Raw genomic sequence first — 13,903 nt, forward strand, 5'->3', positions numbered from 1 at the left:
GGAGTCGGCCAATTACGCAAGGCTGAAATGCGGTCACTCTCCATCTCCACCCCTGCTGTGGAAATACGATACCCTAGGAAGGAGATGGCCTACTGAAAGAACAGGCATTTCTCAGCCTTGACGTACAGGTCATGGTCCAACAGTCTTCCAAGTACCCTGCGCACCAAGGACACATGCTCTGCGCGTGTATCAGAATGTCATCGATATACACCACTACACCCTGCCCGTGCAGGTCCCTGAAAATCTCGTCTACAAAGGATTGGAAGACTGATGGAGCATTCATCAACCCGTACGGCATGATGATGTACTCATAATCCCCTGAGGTGGTACTAAACGCCGTCTTCCACTCGTCTCCCTCCCGGATACGCACCAGGTTGTACGCGCTCCTGAGATACAGTTTAGTGAAGAAGCGCGCCCCATGCATTGACTCAATCGCTGTGGCGATGAAAGGTAGCGGGTAACTGTACCTCACCGTGATTTGATTGAGACCTCGATAGTCAATGCACGGGCGCAGACCTCCCTCCTTCTTCTTCACAAAGAAGAAACTCGAGGAGGCGGGTGAAGTGGAGGACCAAATGTACCCCTGACGGGATCGAGGAGGGCCGGGTAGAGGTAACCCCAGTTGCGCTGGTCGAGGCGCTGGAGAGACTTCCTGTCTCTCCCAGCGGTCCATGGTCTGGACAACGCGATCCATCGTGGCACCGAGATGTTGCAGCATTGCCGAGTGTTCCCGGACGTGCTTCTCGACTCCTCTGACCGGGGTACCTGCTCCTGCTGACTCCATGGGTGGTGTGAAATTATGTCAAGGTTGTGCGCTACTGGTACGAAGTCAGGTGCAGGAGAGCAGTGAGTTGTGATTCGGCGCACTTTATTTGGCAGAGGCACAAAAGACAGACGCAACTGCGTCCAAAAACCTCCAGCCTCAGGTAAGAGTAAACAAGCGTGAAAACACTCACAAATATACAAATGTTTGACAAATAAGACAAAACAAATGGAAAAATGAAAAAGTGGAGCGGCGATGGCTAGAAAGCCGGTGACGTCGACCGCCGAACGAACAAGGAGAGGAGCCGACTTCGGCGGAGGTCGTGACAATGCGTGGATTTAAATTACTTTCTTTCATTGATCTCTAATATTCTGAACATTCTCTCCATATATTGTAGTGAGTCTGTTAAGAAAATTTGACTTTACACCAAATTTAAAGGGATGTCTTTAGAAATAAATGTACTGAAAACTACTTTGAATGAAACTCCACCGGAAAATCGGTTCGCCGGGAAGTAGGAGGGTTTTCAGTGGTTGAATTACATTTATTCAGCATGTGCAAGGGAACCACACCCGCAAAGCACATTACACACCTGTTATGTGTTTGGTGTGTCAAAGGGCTGGGTATGGTGACAACTAAAAAAACAAACATGTTTCCATTATACAATAGACTTCTATTTTGAAAGTATGTGTGTTGATTATTTTGTCACATGCATAAGTGTTCCTCTGAGTGGATGTGCATGCATCTGTTTGCAATACATGTTGAGTGGGTATATACCAGTATGTGTTTTGGCAACACCAAAAGGGGGTTTACATATGCACTCATAACACCATTATGAAATCATTCAAATCAAAATCAAATCAAGTGTTATTTGTCACATGCCCCAAATACAACAGGTGTGGGTAGACCTTACAGTGAAATGCTTACTTACAAGCCCTTAAAAAATATATGTAAGAAGTTTTTAACCAAGAAAAAACAGTGTTGAGAAAATATTTACTATAAACTCAACTAACCCTAACCCTGAGGAAGGCAGAGTGTTGCCGAAACGTTCAATTGCTGGGAGTTTATACATGGAGAGTGCGATTTTCTTTATTTTGATAGTTTATAGTTTATTCGCCGTTAGTCAGCACCTCCACACAAACTATTACTCTGGGTGTGCACCTGCTCATGTTTTTTTATCACAAAAATAAATTCAAAAATCAGAAATAAAAATGAACAATGAGAAAAATAAAAAATAAACAAATAATTAAGGAGCAACAAAAAAAACATTCATAACATCAATCAGTTTTGATGTAAAGGGCCCTCCTCCGGGATCTCTTCTCATCCTCTCTCTTCCCTCTTTACTCTCCTCCCTCCTCTTTAGACATCCCGATTCTTGAGAACAGCCATCCCGCCGCTCCACCAACTGCTGTTCTAACACCACCCACAGCTGCTGTAGCCACTCCTGAAAGCCCTGCAGCACCTAGAGGAAGACCACACACATTGCTGTTCCACATACGAGATACAAATATCCTTACATTACCAATTAAAATGATAAATGACTCCTCACACACCTTCTGCAGCTGCTGTAGTCGCTCCTGAAAGCTCTCTCTCCTCGACTCCTCCCTCCCCTTCAGATGCTCCACCAACTGCTGCTCCAACACCTCCCACAGCCTCTGTAGCCTCTCCTGAAAGCCCTGCAGCACCTAGAGGAAGACCACACACATCGCTGTCCCAAATACGATACAAACATACTTACTGTTGTGAAGGGTCACGGCTCTTATCCCTATTACCTTCTGGCCACGCCCCCTCCCAGCAACTCACAACACCTGATCAAGCCTTTACCTTACCTACCAAAAGTACCTTGTCCTTTCATGTATGCAATAAAGTGACAACTACTGCTTGCACTTTTACTACTGCCCCATAGTGGTAGCTTACCTACCTGAACCAGCCTTAGCGTGTACAGTCCTTGGCGCTAGAGGACAAACATTAATTTGACTTACATGACCAATTTATCAATGATAAATTAATCTGACAAACCTCCTGCAGCAGCTGCTGTAGCTGCTCCTGTCTCTTCTCCTTCCTCCTTTTCAGGTGTCCTTGTCCTTGTGGCCAGCCATCCCGCCGCTCCACCAACTGCTGCTCCAACACCTCCCGCGGCTGCTGTAGCCGTTGCAGAGAGCCCTGCAGCACCTAGAGAAGACCACATACGTCACTATCCCATATATTAGAAACAAACTTCCTTACATTACACTGCCATTCACACCTGCCGTAGCTGCTGTAGTAGCTGCTGCCGCTCCTGAGATCCCTGCTCCTGCGGCCACCCATCCTGCGGCTCCACTAAGTGCAGCTCCAACACCTCCCAGCGCCGCTGTAGCCCCTCCTGAAAGCCCTGCAGCACCTAGGTTGACCACATACACATCTGTCACTGTCCAACATAAAAATAAAAAATAAATCCAAACAGCAAAGATAAACGATATCAAGTCATGTGATTTAGTAAGTTATGACATCACAAACACCAACATTGGCTATCTTTATTTCATTGAAAGATTGTAGGATTCTTCGTATTTACCTGCTGACTGTAGAACAGCAACAAGACCCCCGGCTGCTACCCCACCTCCATTTACCGCAGCCGCTGCAGACATCATGCTTGCTGCATATGATCCAGCAGCAATCCCACCAGCAGTGAATCCTATCGCTCCTAGGACAACTGGTGCCATTGCCACTGCCGCAACTATGAAGGCCCAGCAGAAACACTTGAGCAAGCAACCATAAACATACCTGGCCTCGTGTTATAGGTTGACAATAGTATCACTATCATGTGAATGTTTGGCCTAAACAACAAAACAAAGTAGTAATACATCTGTAAAATTATTTGAAGCTGGTAATTGATCATTTGAATTCATGCTGACTAAATAAATAATCTTACCTGCTCCCGCTGTTGCTGCAGCAATTGTACCTGTTCCTAAATGGTAAAGAAAATATTGCTATTTTATGATAACCTCCTTTTATGGCAACTCAACTTGTAATTCACCCAATCCATCAGAGTAACCTTGGTTGTTGATTGTAAACTAGGTACTCACCATTTTGGATTCGAAAGGATAAAAGGGCTTTATGCTGCAATAGTTTGTGTGTCGCGGGGCTAGGATCAGTCTGTTACAGCTTATCTGGAGTTTTTATCCTGTCTTGTACTGTGTGATTTTAAGTATGCTCCCTCTAACTCTTTCTCTTCTCTCAGAGGACCTGAGCCCTAGGACCATGCCTCAGGACTACCTATCCTGATGACTCCTTGCTGTCCCCAGTCCACCTGCTGTCCCCAGTCCACCTGCTGTCCCCAGTCCACCTGCTGTCCCCAGTCCACCTGCTGCTGCTCTAGTTTCAATTGTTCTGCCTGCGGCTATGGAACCCTGACCTGTTCACCGGAAGGGCTACCTTGTCCCGGACCTGCTGTTTTTGACTCTCTACCTCTGAATGATCGGCTATGAAAAGCCAACTGACATTTACTCCTGAGGTGCTGACCTGTTGCACCCTCTACAACCACTGTGATGATTATTATTTGCCCCTACTGGTCATCTATGAACATTTGAACATCTTGGCCATGTACTGTTATAATCTCCACCCGGCACAGCCAGAAGAGGACTGGCCACCCCTCAGAGCCTGGTTCCTCTCTAGGTTTCTTCCTAGGTTCCTGCCTTTCTAGGGAGTTTTTCCTATCCACCGTGCTTCTACATCTGCATTGCTTGTTGTTTGGGGTTTCAGGCTGGGTTTCTGTATTGCACTTTGTGACATCGGCTGATGTAAAAAGGGCTTTATAAATCAATTTGATTGAAAAATAAATGTGATTTTAATAAAGAAAAATGTTTTAGCCCGTCAGTCTGCCCTTCATATAGTCCCAAAATATAATTATATACATTGCATACGAAAGCCATCCTAAACTATCCTAATAAAAAGCCTATATTTACTTCCTGGATAAAAAATCTATGATGATGCTTTTTGACGCATCATCATAGATATTTTGAAGGACTTCCGGTCACGCGGAATACCACTTAAACCTATGAATGTCATGGAGGTGGCTTTGTGGCTTTAGTGGGCTTTAGATCAGTGGGCTAATAGTTTCAAAGAACATGGGTGACCCAAAATGGATACACACAGGATACACATCCTTACATTATAAGAGCAAAGAAAACGACTAAGTCAATCATCAATGATAAATTCTACTCAATAAGTCATATGATCTAAACACTATAATCACAAACACTACCATTGGCTTCCTTTATTCCATCATGCCATTAAAGCTTTCTTTGATTTTACCTATTGCGGCGCCCCCTGCAGTTGCTCCAGCAGCAACCCCAACAGTAGTCAAACCTGCCACTCCCAGGGCAACTGGTGCCCCCACCACCGCCGCAGCTGTGAAGGCCCAGCAGACAAGAGCATGCAACGAGCAAACAAACAAAAACATACATGGCTCCCTGTTATAGGTTTGACAATAGTATCACTATAATGTGAATGACTTAGGCCTAAATGACAAAAGAAAGTAGCAATACAACTGTGAAATGATTTGAAGGTAACACCTAGAAAGGGCTTAACCAATAATGTTCAGAGCATAGACTAGAGATTCCTTTTCTTATACTGACAATTATTGTGCCATTTATATTGTGTTTCTTATTCTGGCAATTATTGTTCCATTTACGTTGTTTAAACTTATCAAAAGTATGTTTACAATGGATTTTGACCAGTGTTTTTTTTTTTTGCAAAAATCAACAAATATAATACAGATCAATCAGATTAGTGGAGTTATTGGATCAAATAGAATATTCATGCTGACTAAATACATTATCTTACCTGCTCCCACTGTTGCTGCTGCTCCTGTAATGATCATCCTTTTTCCTAAATAGAAAATACAATATTGCTCTTTTATGATATCCTGCTTATTGACAAAGCTACTGTGTGTTAGCCAGCAAGTCAACTAGTAATTCACCTAATCCACAACAGTAGCCTAACCTATTGTAATTTGTTGATTAGTAAACTAGCTATTCACTATTTGAAAGGTTAAAAGGGTGCATTTTACTCAAAACCATCCTCTAATCCAAGGGGGGCAAAGTACGGCCCGCAAAACATGCATATTTTTTTCACCTTTTTTTTCTCCCCAATTTCGTGGTATCCAATTGGTAGTATTGAGAATTTTCCAGAAAATGTGTGGCCATTATACATTTCAGGATAGTCAGCAAAACTGGTGATCTATGTGTGCTCTGGGTCATTAGACACCATTAGACATGCACCTGTCTGGGGAGTGGACATGACTGGTTATTCCTGTAACTGTGTTATGGCCTAATATGTACTGTTACTATGGTTACACCTCTTGGGTCTTTTCCAGAACATGGGTGTCCCTTTCAGAGGAGTTGGCAGGATGACATGTCTGCCTATTTCTGTAAAGTGCCAAGGACTGTTGCTATGGTCCTACATGCATGCACCGGTCTTAAGGCAACATATTTTTGAACTATTGGTGTGGCTCTACAGTTTCCATGCCCTAATATGAAACCAAACTAAAATGAATAAGGAAATAAGATAACAGTGGCTAAATGCCAGAGGGGATGAGTCATTAAGAGGAGTTACTATGGGTGTGACTTAAGGAGGAAAAATGTATAAGAAGTATGTGCCAAGACTGAAAGTAGTTGATTTCATGAACCAGCTCGGCTTTTATTATGTTGTAATAAATGTCTATTTGAACTCACAGGCTCCGGTATTTGAGAAATATGATGGACTGAATATTTCCACGACAGCAGTTAGTCTTGTCCCATCGCTGCAACTCCCGTACGGACTCTGGAGAAGTGAAGGTGGAGAGCCGTGCGTCCTCCGAAACGCGACCCGCACTGGTTCTTGACACAATGCCCGCTTAACCCGGAAGCCAGCCGCACCAATGTGTCGGAGAAAACACCGTACACCTGGCAACCGTGTCAGCGTGCATGCACCCGGCTCGCCACAGGATTGCTAGAGCGCGATGGGACAAGGAAATCTCGGCCTGCCAAACCCTCTCCTAACCCGGATGACGCTGGGACAGTTGTGCACCGCCTCATGGGTCTCCCAGTCACGGCCAGCTGTGACACAGCCTGGGATCGAACCCGGGTCTGTAGTGATGCCTCAAGAACGGTGATGCAGTGCCTTAGACCGCTGCACCACACGGGAAGCCCCCACAAATTGATTTTAACAAACAATTGGTCCCCCAAAAAATGCGGCCTTCCGTTGAATTTCAAAATCCCGATGTGGCCCTCGAGCCAAAAAAGTTTTCCCACCCCTCCTCCAGTCCACCCTTCATATATTCCCAACATATCATTACATTGTGCACTAGAGCCTCACAGCTATCCTAATAGAAACCCTACATTTACTACCTGGAAAATATCCATGACACAAAACACATTATCATGGATATTTTCCAGGATTGTTGGTCATACTTAATACCACCTATGAGTGTCATGGAGTTGGCTTTGTGAGTTTGGTGGGCTTTAGCTCAGTGGGCTAATACTTGGATGGATACAGACATGTTGCTGTGACCTGGATTCAACACATTATGTTCTGTTATTAAATCGGTGTTTGTTTTGGTAAATTCCAAAAGTGTTGTGTACTTAACACTCCCTGGCCAACTATTAAATGTTTTCATAAGTATTTGTGACCTTTTAACATTATGGGTGCATGTTGCTATTAGTACAAATGTTGAATATGGTGCTCCCATTTTGACGATCAGAATTGTGAAAGTTTTGGGAAGTTCTGTTTGACTCACTGTTCTGTTTGATACTTTGTGAATCATCCGGGTCCTGAGGCTCCTGACAGTCTTGAGGCTCCTGACAGTCCCGAGGCTCCTGACCGTCCCGAGGCTCCTGACAGTCTTGAGACTCCTGACAGTCCTGAGTCTCCTGACCGTCCCGAGGCTCCTGAGCATTGCTGAAGTAAGCAGTGAGGGCATCAATCATTGCTGCATATGTTTCAATCGTTGTCAAGGTATTTAAGATGCGCAGTCCCTCCTTCCCAAGGTAAACACTCAACAGTGCTATCTTCTCTTCCTCTGGCAAGCCTCTTTGTGTAATGTACAACTCAAAATACTTTATCCAGTCATTCCAAGGCTCCTGCTGCTCACCGGGTACAGGCAGAAATTTGGTTGGTCGGGACAAGCTTGATTCTGGCGCCATCTTCGTTTGCCTTGGGTTTAACTGCTTTGGGCTTCAGTCAAATTCTGTCAGGGTTGGTGCAACTTCGGGTGCAATTCAGATGCAAACTGCAAACAGTGGGAGAAAAGTTACAGCATTTGACTCTCTCATTACACACACATTTCAGAAGGCGGGGCAAAGTGCACAAGTTATAACTCTATAGAGTTAAAGGAAGGTACTGTATTTGGAACATTATTTGTGCCACAATTAAAATATAAAATGATGACAACAAATCTTAAATGCGGCACACATCTAATAACAAAAGGTCAGACGGAACGTTGAAACATAACGCGTCTACTGTAAAAGAAAATCCCCACACATCGGAAAAACTAATGACCACATCGATTCTTGAAAGAACATCTATAACAAATGATGAAGTTGAATATTTAAACCACACCCCTAAATTACAAATTACAAACTTTAAAATTGAAAACACTAAGTAAACACACGCATACATTACTTTAAGTCAGTGGTATTCAAACTTTCCCAGCTGGGGACACCATGGTTTGCACAAGAATTTCTGTTTTTTAATTCGTCGTCACCCCTTTTTTGAGAAAGTTATAATAATAATCTGTAATCTATAATAATCTATTATAATAATCTATATGCGCGCAAACCGATTGGTCGAGATAACAGCGCACATAGATTATAATGATGATAGTAAATCTTACACGGTTTACAAACCTGTGATAATGTTAACCTTCCAGCAACAAGGAGCATCACGCATTCTAAATGTTTTCCCCAGTTTCACTTTCCAGCTTCAAGAACGATATCTCCGCCCAGTAATTATTTCAGGGAAATGAGTAAAAGTTTCCAGCCAGAGTGGGATATGTGAAGCGAGAGATACTACTCTGTACTTTGTTCTGGGTGAAAGTTGACGCTATGCAGACAAAGTGGTTAGTGTGTTTTTTTGACTGGAAGGCAATGGGATTGTGTCGCATTTGGTCAAGAAAAACATGTTGTCCTTTAATAACGTTGGGCATAACTAAGAGATCTGAGGGACGTATTTGCAAACATAAGCAACAATTTAAAGTTAAACGTCACTCATTGCTTCAGGCCACACCCACCATATGGGAAAAATGTACCTCAAACTCAGTTCAAAATGTTTTGCGTAAACGTGTCATTCAGTACAAATCGTTCGGGAACGTAGCAAACGTTCAAACGAACTGAACGCACCTCAGGTCCCATCAGATAACATGGCCACGTTAGCCCTATGCTAACCTCAAAATGTGGTAGCCAGTAAATATATCATAACACAACTTCTCCATCAGCCTGTGAAAGAATTTAGACATTAAATCCACCAACCAATGGCATTTCTTAAAATAGTTCAACCCTGGCCACGAAAGGGACATTTTAAACCTAGAAATTCAAGTTGTACTTGTTCCGTTGGTCTCTAACAAAATGTTGCGTGCCAATATTTTACTGACGCATCTTGACAAGTGGTGCTTTCAAGACAACTGGGAACTGAAAAAAATCATGACGTCAGTGATCTTCAGGTAGGAAAGTCTAAGCTCTAGAAAGATGCCAGAGTTCCCGACTTGGAATGCCAAGTTGGATGACCTTTCAACAACAAAAAATCCCAGTGGGAGCACATTTTTCCTCAGAGTTCCCAGTAGAGTGGTGAGGAGGAGCTCTGTGGACCCTTTCTTTGATTCCGGAAGTAATTTAGCCTTTCATTTTTTATTTAACTAGGCAAGTCAGTTAAGAACAAGTTCTTATTCACAATCACGGCATACCCCGGCCAAACCCTAACGATGCTGGGCCAATTGTGCGCTGCCCTATGAGACTCCCAACCACTCCCGGTTGTGATACATCCTGGAATCTAACCAGGGTCTGTAGTGACGCCTCTAGCACCGCTGAGCCACTCGGGAGCCCTCAATGTAGTCATTGCGCTTTGTAGAGTTGCTATTTTCTCTAGTTTTCACGTGTCAATTAACTTGTGACATTCCTGGATTCCTCATTATATGAATGAAGTCAGATTTAATCAACAAATACAATAGTTAGTTAAAAAAATGTTAAGGGTACAAAAATGTGTACCTACCTGTCTGTGTTGGCAAAATCACTACATATCCCATCGAGCCAAGCGGGGAGAGGCCCGTTGTCACAGTTCCAATGGTGCGTTCTAGACAACTGATAACTCAGGAAAAAATCTAGTCAAATAGTGACATCAGTGATCTTTAGGTTAGAAAGTCTAAACTCTAGGATGATGCCTGAGTTTCCAACTTGTAATTCCAAGTTGCAAGTTCGCAGTTGCCTTGAACGCTTGACAAGAACAGTCAGAAATGTCCAGCTAACCCTATGCCAATGACGCCAGTGGATATCAAAACTGAATTTAGATCTGCGTTAAGTAGCAATGATATCCTTAGCCACCGTCGTCTTACGACAGATATCTTGAACCAGTCATAACTATTCAACAAAACAATAAAACATTAAATCATTTTCAAATTTCTTTCCAGCTAATTTCTTAGTTACTTGATTGTATAACTAGAAAACTACTTTTTAAGTTGAAGGTGCAGTATTTATGAAGTTTGGCAACGGACGAAAACTAGCATAGTTCAGCTAGCCAGCTATTTTTGCCAATGAAACCCTGGGGAAAATAAACTTGGGCCTAGTGACATGCTAGTTCAGGAGACAGATTGTATTTTTTATGCCCTGATATCAGGAGCTAGTGGCAAACAGTTTGAATAAACAATTCAGAGATTGAAATGAATGACTCAGATGATTTATATTTAAGAAGAGCAAATCGATATAGAATACCAAGCCCCACCTATTTCAGGCCCCACCTATTTCGCTAAAAATTGAAAAAGTAGTACTTTTTGGGTTGTTTCCTGTTTTGCATGTTATTTTAGTATGAATGTTTTATTTTATTTAACTAGGCAAGTCAGTTAAGAACAAATCCTTATTTACAATGACGGCCTACCCAGATGATGCTGGGCCAATTGCACACCATCCTATGGGACTCCAAATCACAGCCAGATGTGATGCAGCCTGGATTTGAACCAGGTACTAGAGTGACACCTCTTGCACTGAGATGCATTGTCTTAGACCACTGCGCTACTCGTGTTACATATCAGTTTGCAAACAATGTAAAACAAAATGTATTGGGTTAATAAGCGGCATACAGACATTATCTCTTTTTTGCCTTTTTGAGTAAGGCAGCTCCAAAATGCAGGTGTTTCAGCTTAGCTCAGTGCTTTCTGTGGTGGAGGGGCAGCCAGTGGAAAATATAGAGTGCAGGGGTTGGCAATCTTCTCTAGCTGCACCATGATTGGCTCAGTGTTCTGTCACTCATGAGGACACTACTTCACAGCAAAATCTACAGGGAGTGCTAGAAAGTTCAAGCCCACTTGGGTGCTGCCCTAGGTTTACATTAGAAGTGCCCATCCAAGAAGGCTCAAGATCCTTGGCCACAGATATCAAATCACTTTATATCTACCGTAGTTTTGATTGGACTGATCATGTCAACATCATACTTTCAAAATCTTAGCTAGCAAGTTAGACAAGCAGTCATCATCATGAATCAAGTCAGCAATCTACTGGCAAATCCTTTTCAATCCTTGTCATATGAAGATAAATTATATATAAAAAACATATTGGTGCTCATCGGCCATTGGACATAAACATTAGACAACAAGTGGAAATCGCAAATTCAACAATGAGTGTTTTGGAAGGAATCAGTGGCTAACTGCAAGGGTTGCCAAGCCATCACTATTTTGCTTCCCCTGCCTTCAATTCGGTGGAGAGGGTCTGTGGTCTAAGTCTGGGTTTTTTCAAAGCTTAAAAGGATAAACATTCACATGCAACACCATGAGCCAGAAAAGGTTGAATACATTGGTCATGCTGTCAATCCAGCATGACTTCTGCTTCGTTCAAAACAACTGGGTACTCGGACCTGGCAAATCTCAGACTTCAGTGCGTTCAAGACAACTGGGAAATCGGGAAAAATGATCTCTGACTGTGTGAATACCTTTTGAACGGTCATCCAACTCTGAATTCCAAGTCGGGAACTCGGGCCTCTTTCCAGAGCTCCGACCTGAAGATCACTGACGTCATGAATCAACCTTGTTTTTTTTCCAGAGTTCCCAGTTGTCTTGAAAGAACCTTAAATCTAGAGAATGCCAGACTTTGATGGAAAAGTTTCTGGAAAAAAGTTTTTCCTGCGCCGCAGATGGCTATATCAGTCCAAATTTTTCAGGGGGTGCTGCAGCACCCTCAACACCCCCAGGGTTGTTGAGTAACAGATTACATGTAATCCATTACAGGTAAGGGATTACTAAAAACCGGTAACTGTAATCTGTTACGTTACCAGCAAAAATATTGTAATCAGATTACAGATATTTTTGAAAAACTAGATGATTACATCGAGGATTACTTTTAAATTCAGAAAATATGTTTGCGGAAAAAAATCTTTGACACGGCTTTGTTTTCTCAATGACATTCAAATTACATTGAAAAAAGGCACAAGTTTAAATTTGTTACACCTGAGCGAGTCTGACCACAAGTCAGAGACCACTATGATGACACACCACATGTTTGATGAATCGCGGGAAAAGAGCAAGGAAGAAGCTTTTGTAGGCTACAGACCAAACTATGTGTTCCAATGGTGCTGTCGGCATCCAAAGATGATCCATTTTGAATAAACGCTAGGAGGTAAGGATGACAGCAGTGGTGTAGTCTACGGCGATACGGATATCACTTATTATGGATATCTACATAGCGCATTGATGTGAATCACACTGCTGCTCTCTCATTTAGCTATTTGCGCCTTATGGATTGTGGTTGTTGTCGATGGCTGTTCGCAAATCTAAATGTGTATTTGAACCCAATAATGGTTGAATTCAAGAAGAGGCGACTCTGGGATGCTGGCCTTCTAGGCAGAGTTCCTCTGTCCAGTGTCTGTGTTGTTTTGCCCATCTTAATCTTTTATTTTTATTGGCTAGTCTGAGATATGTCTTTTTCTTTGCAACTCTGCCTAGAAGGGCAGCATCCCGGAGTTTCCTCTTCACTGTTGACGTTGAGACTGGTGTTTTGCGGGTACTATTTAACCTGTTGGGGCTAGGGGGCAGTATTTTCACGGCCGGATAAAAAACGTACCCAATTTAAACTGGTTACTACTCTTCCCCAGAAACGAGAATATGCATATTATTAGTAGATTTGGATAGAAAACACTCTAAAGTTTCTAAAACTGTTTGAATGGTGTCTGTGAGTATGGCAGCCAAAAACCTGAGAAGATTACAAACAGGAAGTGGCCTGTCTGACAATTTGTGTTCCTTCTGTGTTATCTCTATCGAAATTACAGTATCTTTGCTGTTACGTGACACGTTCTAAGGCTTCCATTGGCTCTCTGAAGGCGCCAGAAAGTGGATTGGGGCGTCTGCTGTCTCTGGGCAAGGTTCAGGAGCTCTGTTTGTGAGTGGTCTGTCTGGTGGCTCAGAGCCTGGAGATGCGCGGTCACGAGAGACCACCATGTTTTTCTTTCTCTATTTGAATGAATACAAAGTGCTCCGGTTGGAATATTATCGCTATTTTACGAGAAAAATTGCATAAAAATTGATTTTAAACAGCGTTTGACATGCTTCTAACAGTACGGTAAAGGAACATTTTGCCATTTTTTGTCATGAAATGCGCCCGCGCGTCGCCCTTTGGATAGTGACCTGAACGCATGAACAAAACAGAGCTATTTGAATATAACTATGGATTATTTGGAACCAAAACAACATTTGTTGTTGAAGTAGAATTCCTGAGAGTGCATTCTGACGAAGAACAAAAGTAATCCTGAGTTTACTGAGCCTCGACGTTGGCGAGTGTCTGAATAGCTAGCCGTGATGGCCGAGCTATGTACTCAGAATATTGCAAAATGTGATTTTGCCGAAAAGCTATTTTAAAATCTGACACCGCGATTGCATAAAGGAGTTCTGTATCTATAATTATTAAAATAATTGTTATATATTTTGTGAACGTTTAT

The 13,903-nt window shown here is 42.7% G+C and overlaps 1 protein-coding gene across 1 annotated transcript; it reads right to left on the reverse strand.

Moving 5' to 3' along the window:
* Positions 1-1,848: 1,848 nt before the first annotated feature.
* On the reverse strand, positions 1,849-8,887 carry LOC106610870 (uncharacterized transmembrane protein DDB_G0289901). Its single transcript, XM_014210514.2, has 10 exons — positions 8,623-8,887; positions 7,515-8,006; positions 5,582-5,626; positions 5,051-5,146; positions 3,669-3,704; positions 3,312-3,473; positions 3,006-3,140; positions 2,780-2,932; positions 2,314-2,445; positions 1,849-2,222 (listed from the first exon to the last, which is right to left on the reverse strand). The coding sequence occupies exons 2-10, from the start codon at positions 7,918-7,920 to the stop codon at positions 2,101-2,103; spliced, it is 1,287 nt and encodes a 428-aa protein (XP_014065989.1). The 5' UTR covers positions 7,921-8,006; positions 8,623-8,887; the 3' UTR covers positions 1,849-2,100.
* Positions 8,888-13,903: the final 5,016 nt, after the last annotated feature.

The sequence above is a fragment of the Salmo salar genome, chromosome ssa09 (assembly GCF_905237065.1).
Source record: "Salmo salar chromosome ssa09, Ssal_v3.1, whole genome shotgun sequence".
Taxonomy (NCBI): Eukaryota; Metazoa; Chordata; class Actinopteri; order Salmoniformes; family Salmonidae; genus Salmo; species Salmo salar.

Bases quoted from the DNA above. Each gene is read 5' to 3' on its own strand.
- LOC106610870 (XM_014210514.2), bottom strand. From the start codon at position 7,920: ATGGCGCCAGAATCAAGCTTGTCCCGACCAACCAAATTTCTGCCTGTA. The intron at 5,627-7,514 runs GTGAGTCAAACA...TTTTCTATTTAG, and splicing joins ACAAAGTATCAAACAGAACA to GAAAAAGGATGATCATTACA. The intron at 2,446-2,779 runs GTTTGTCAGATT...GTCTTCCTCTAG, and splicing joins TACAGCAGCTGCTGCAGGAG to GTGCTGCAGGGCTTTCAGGA.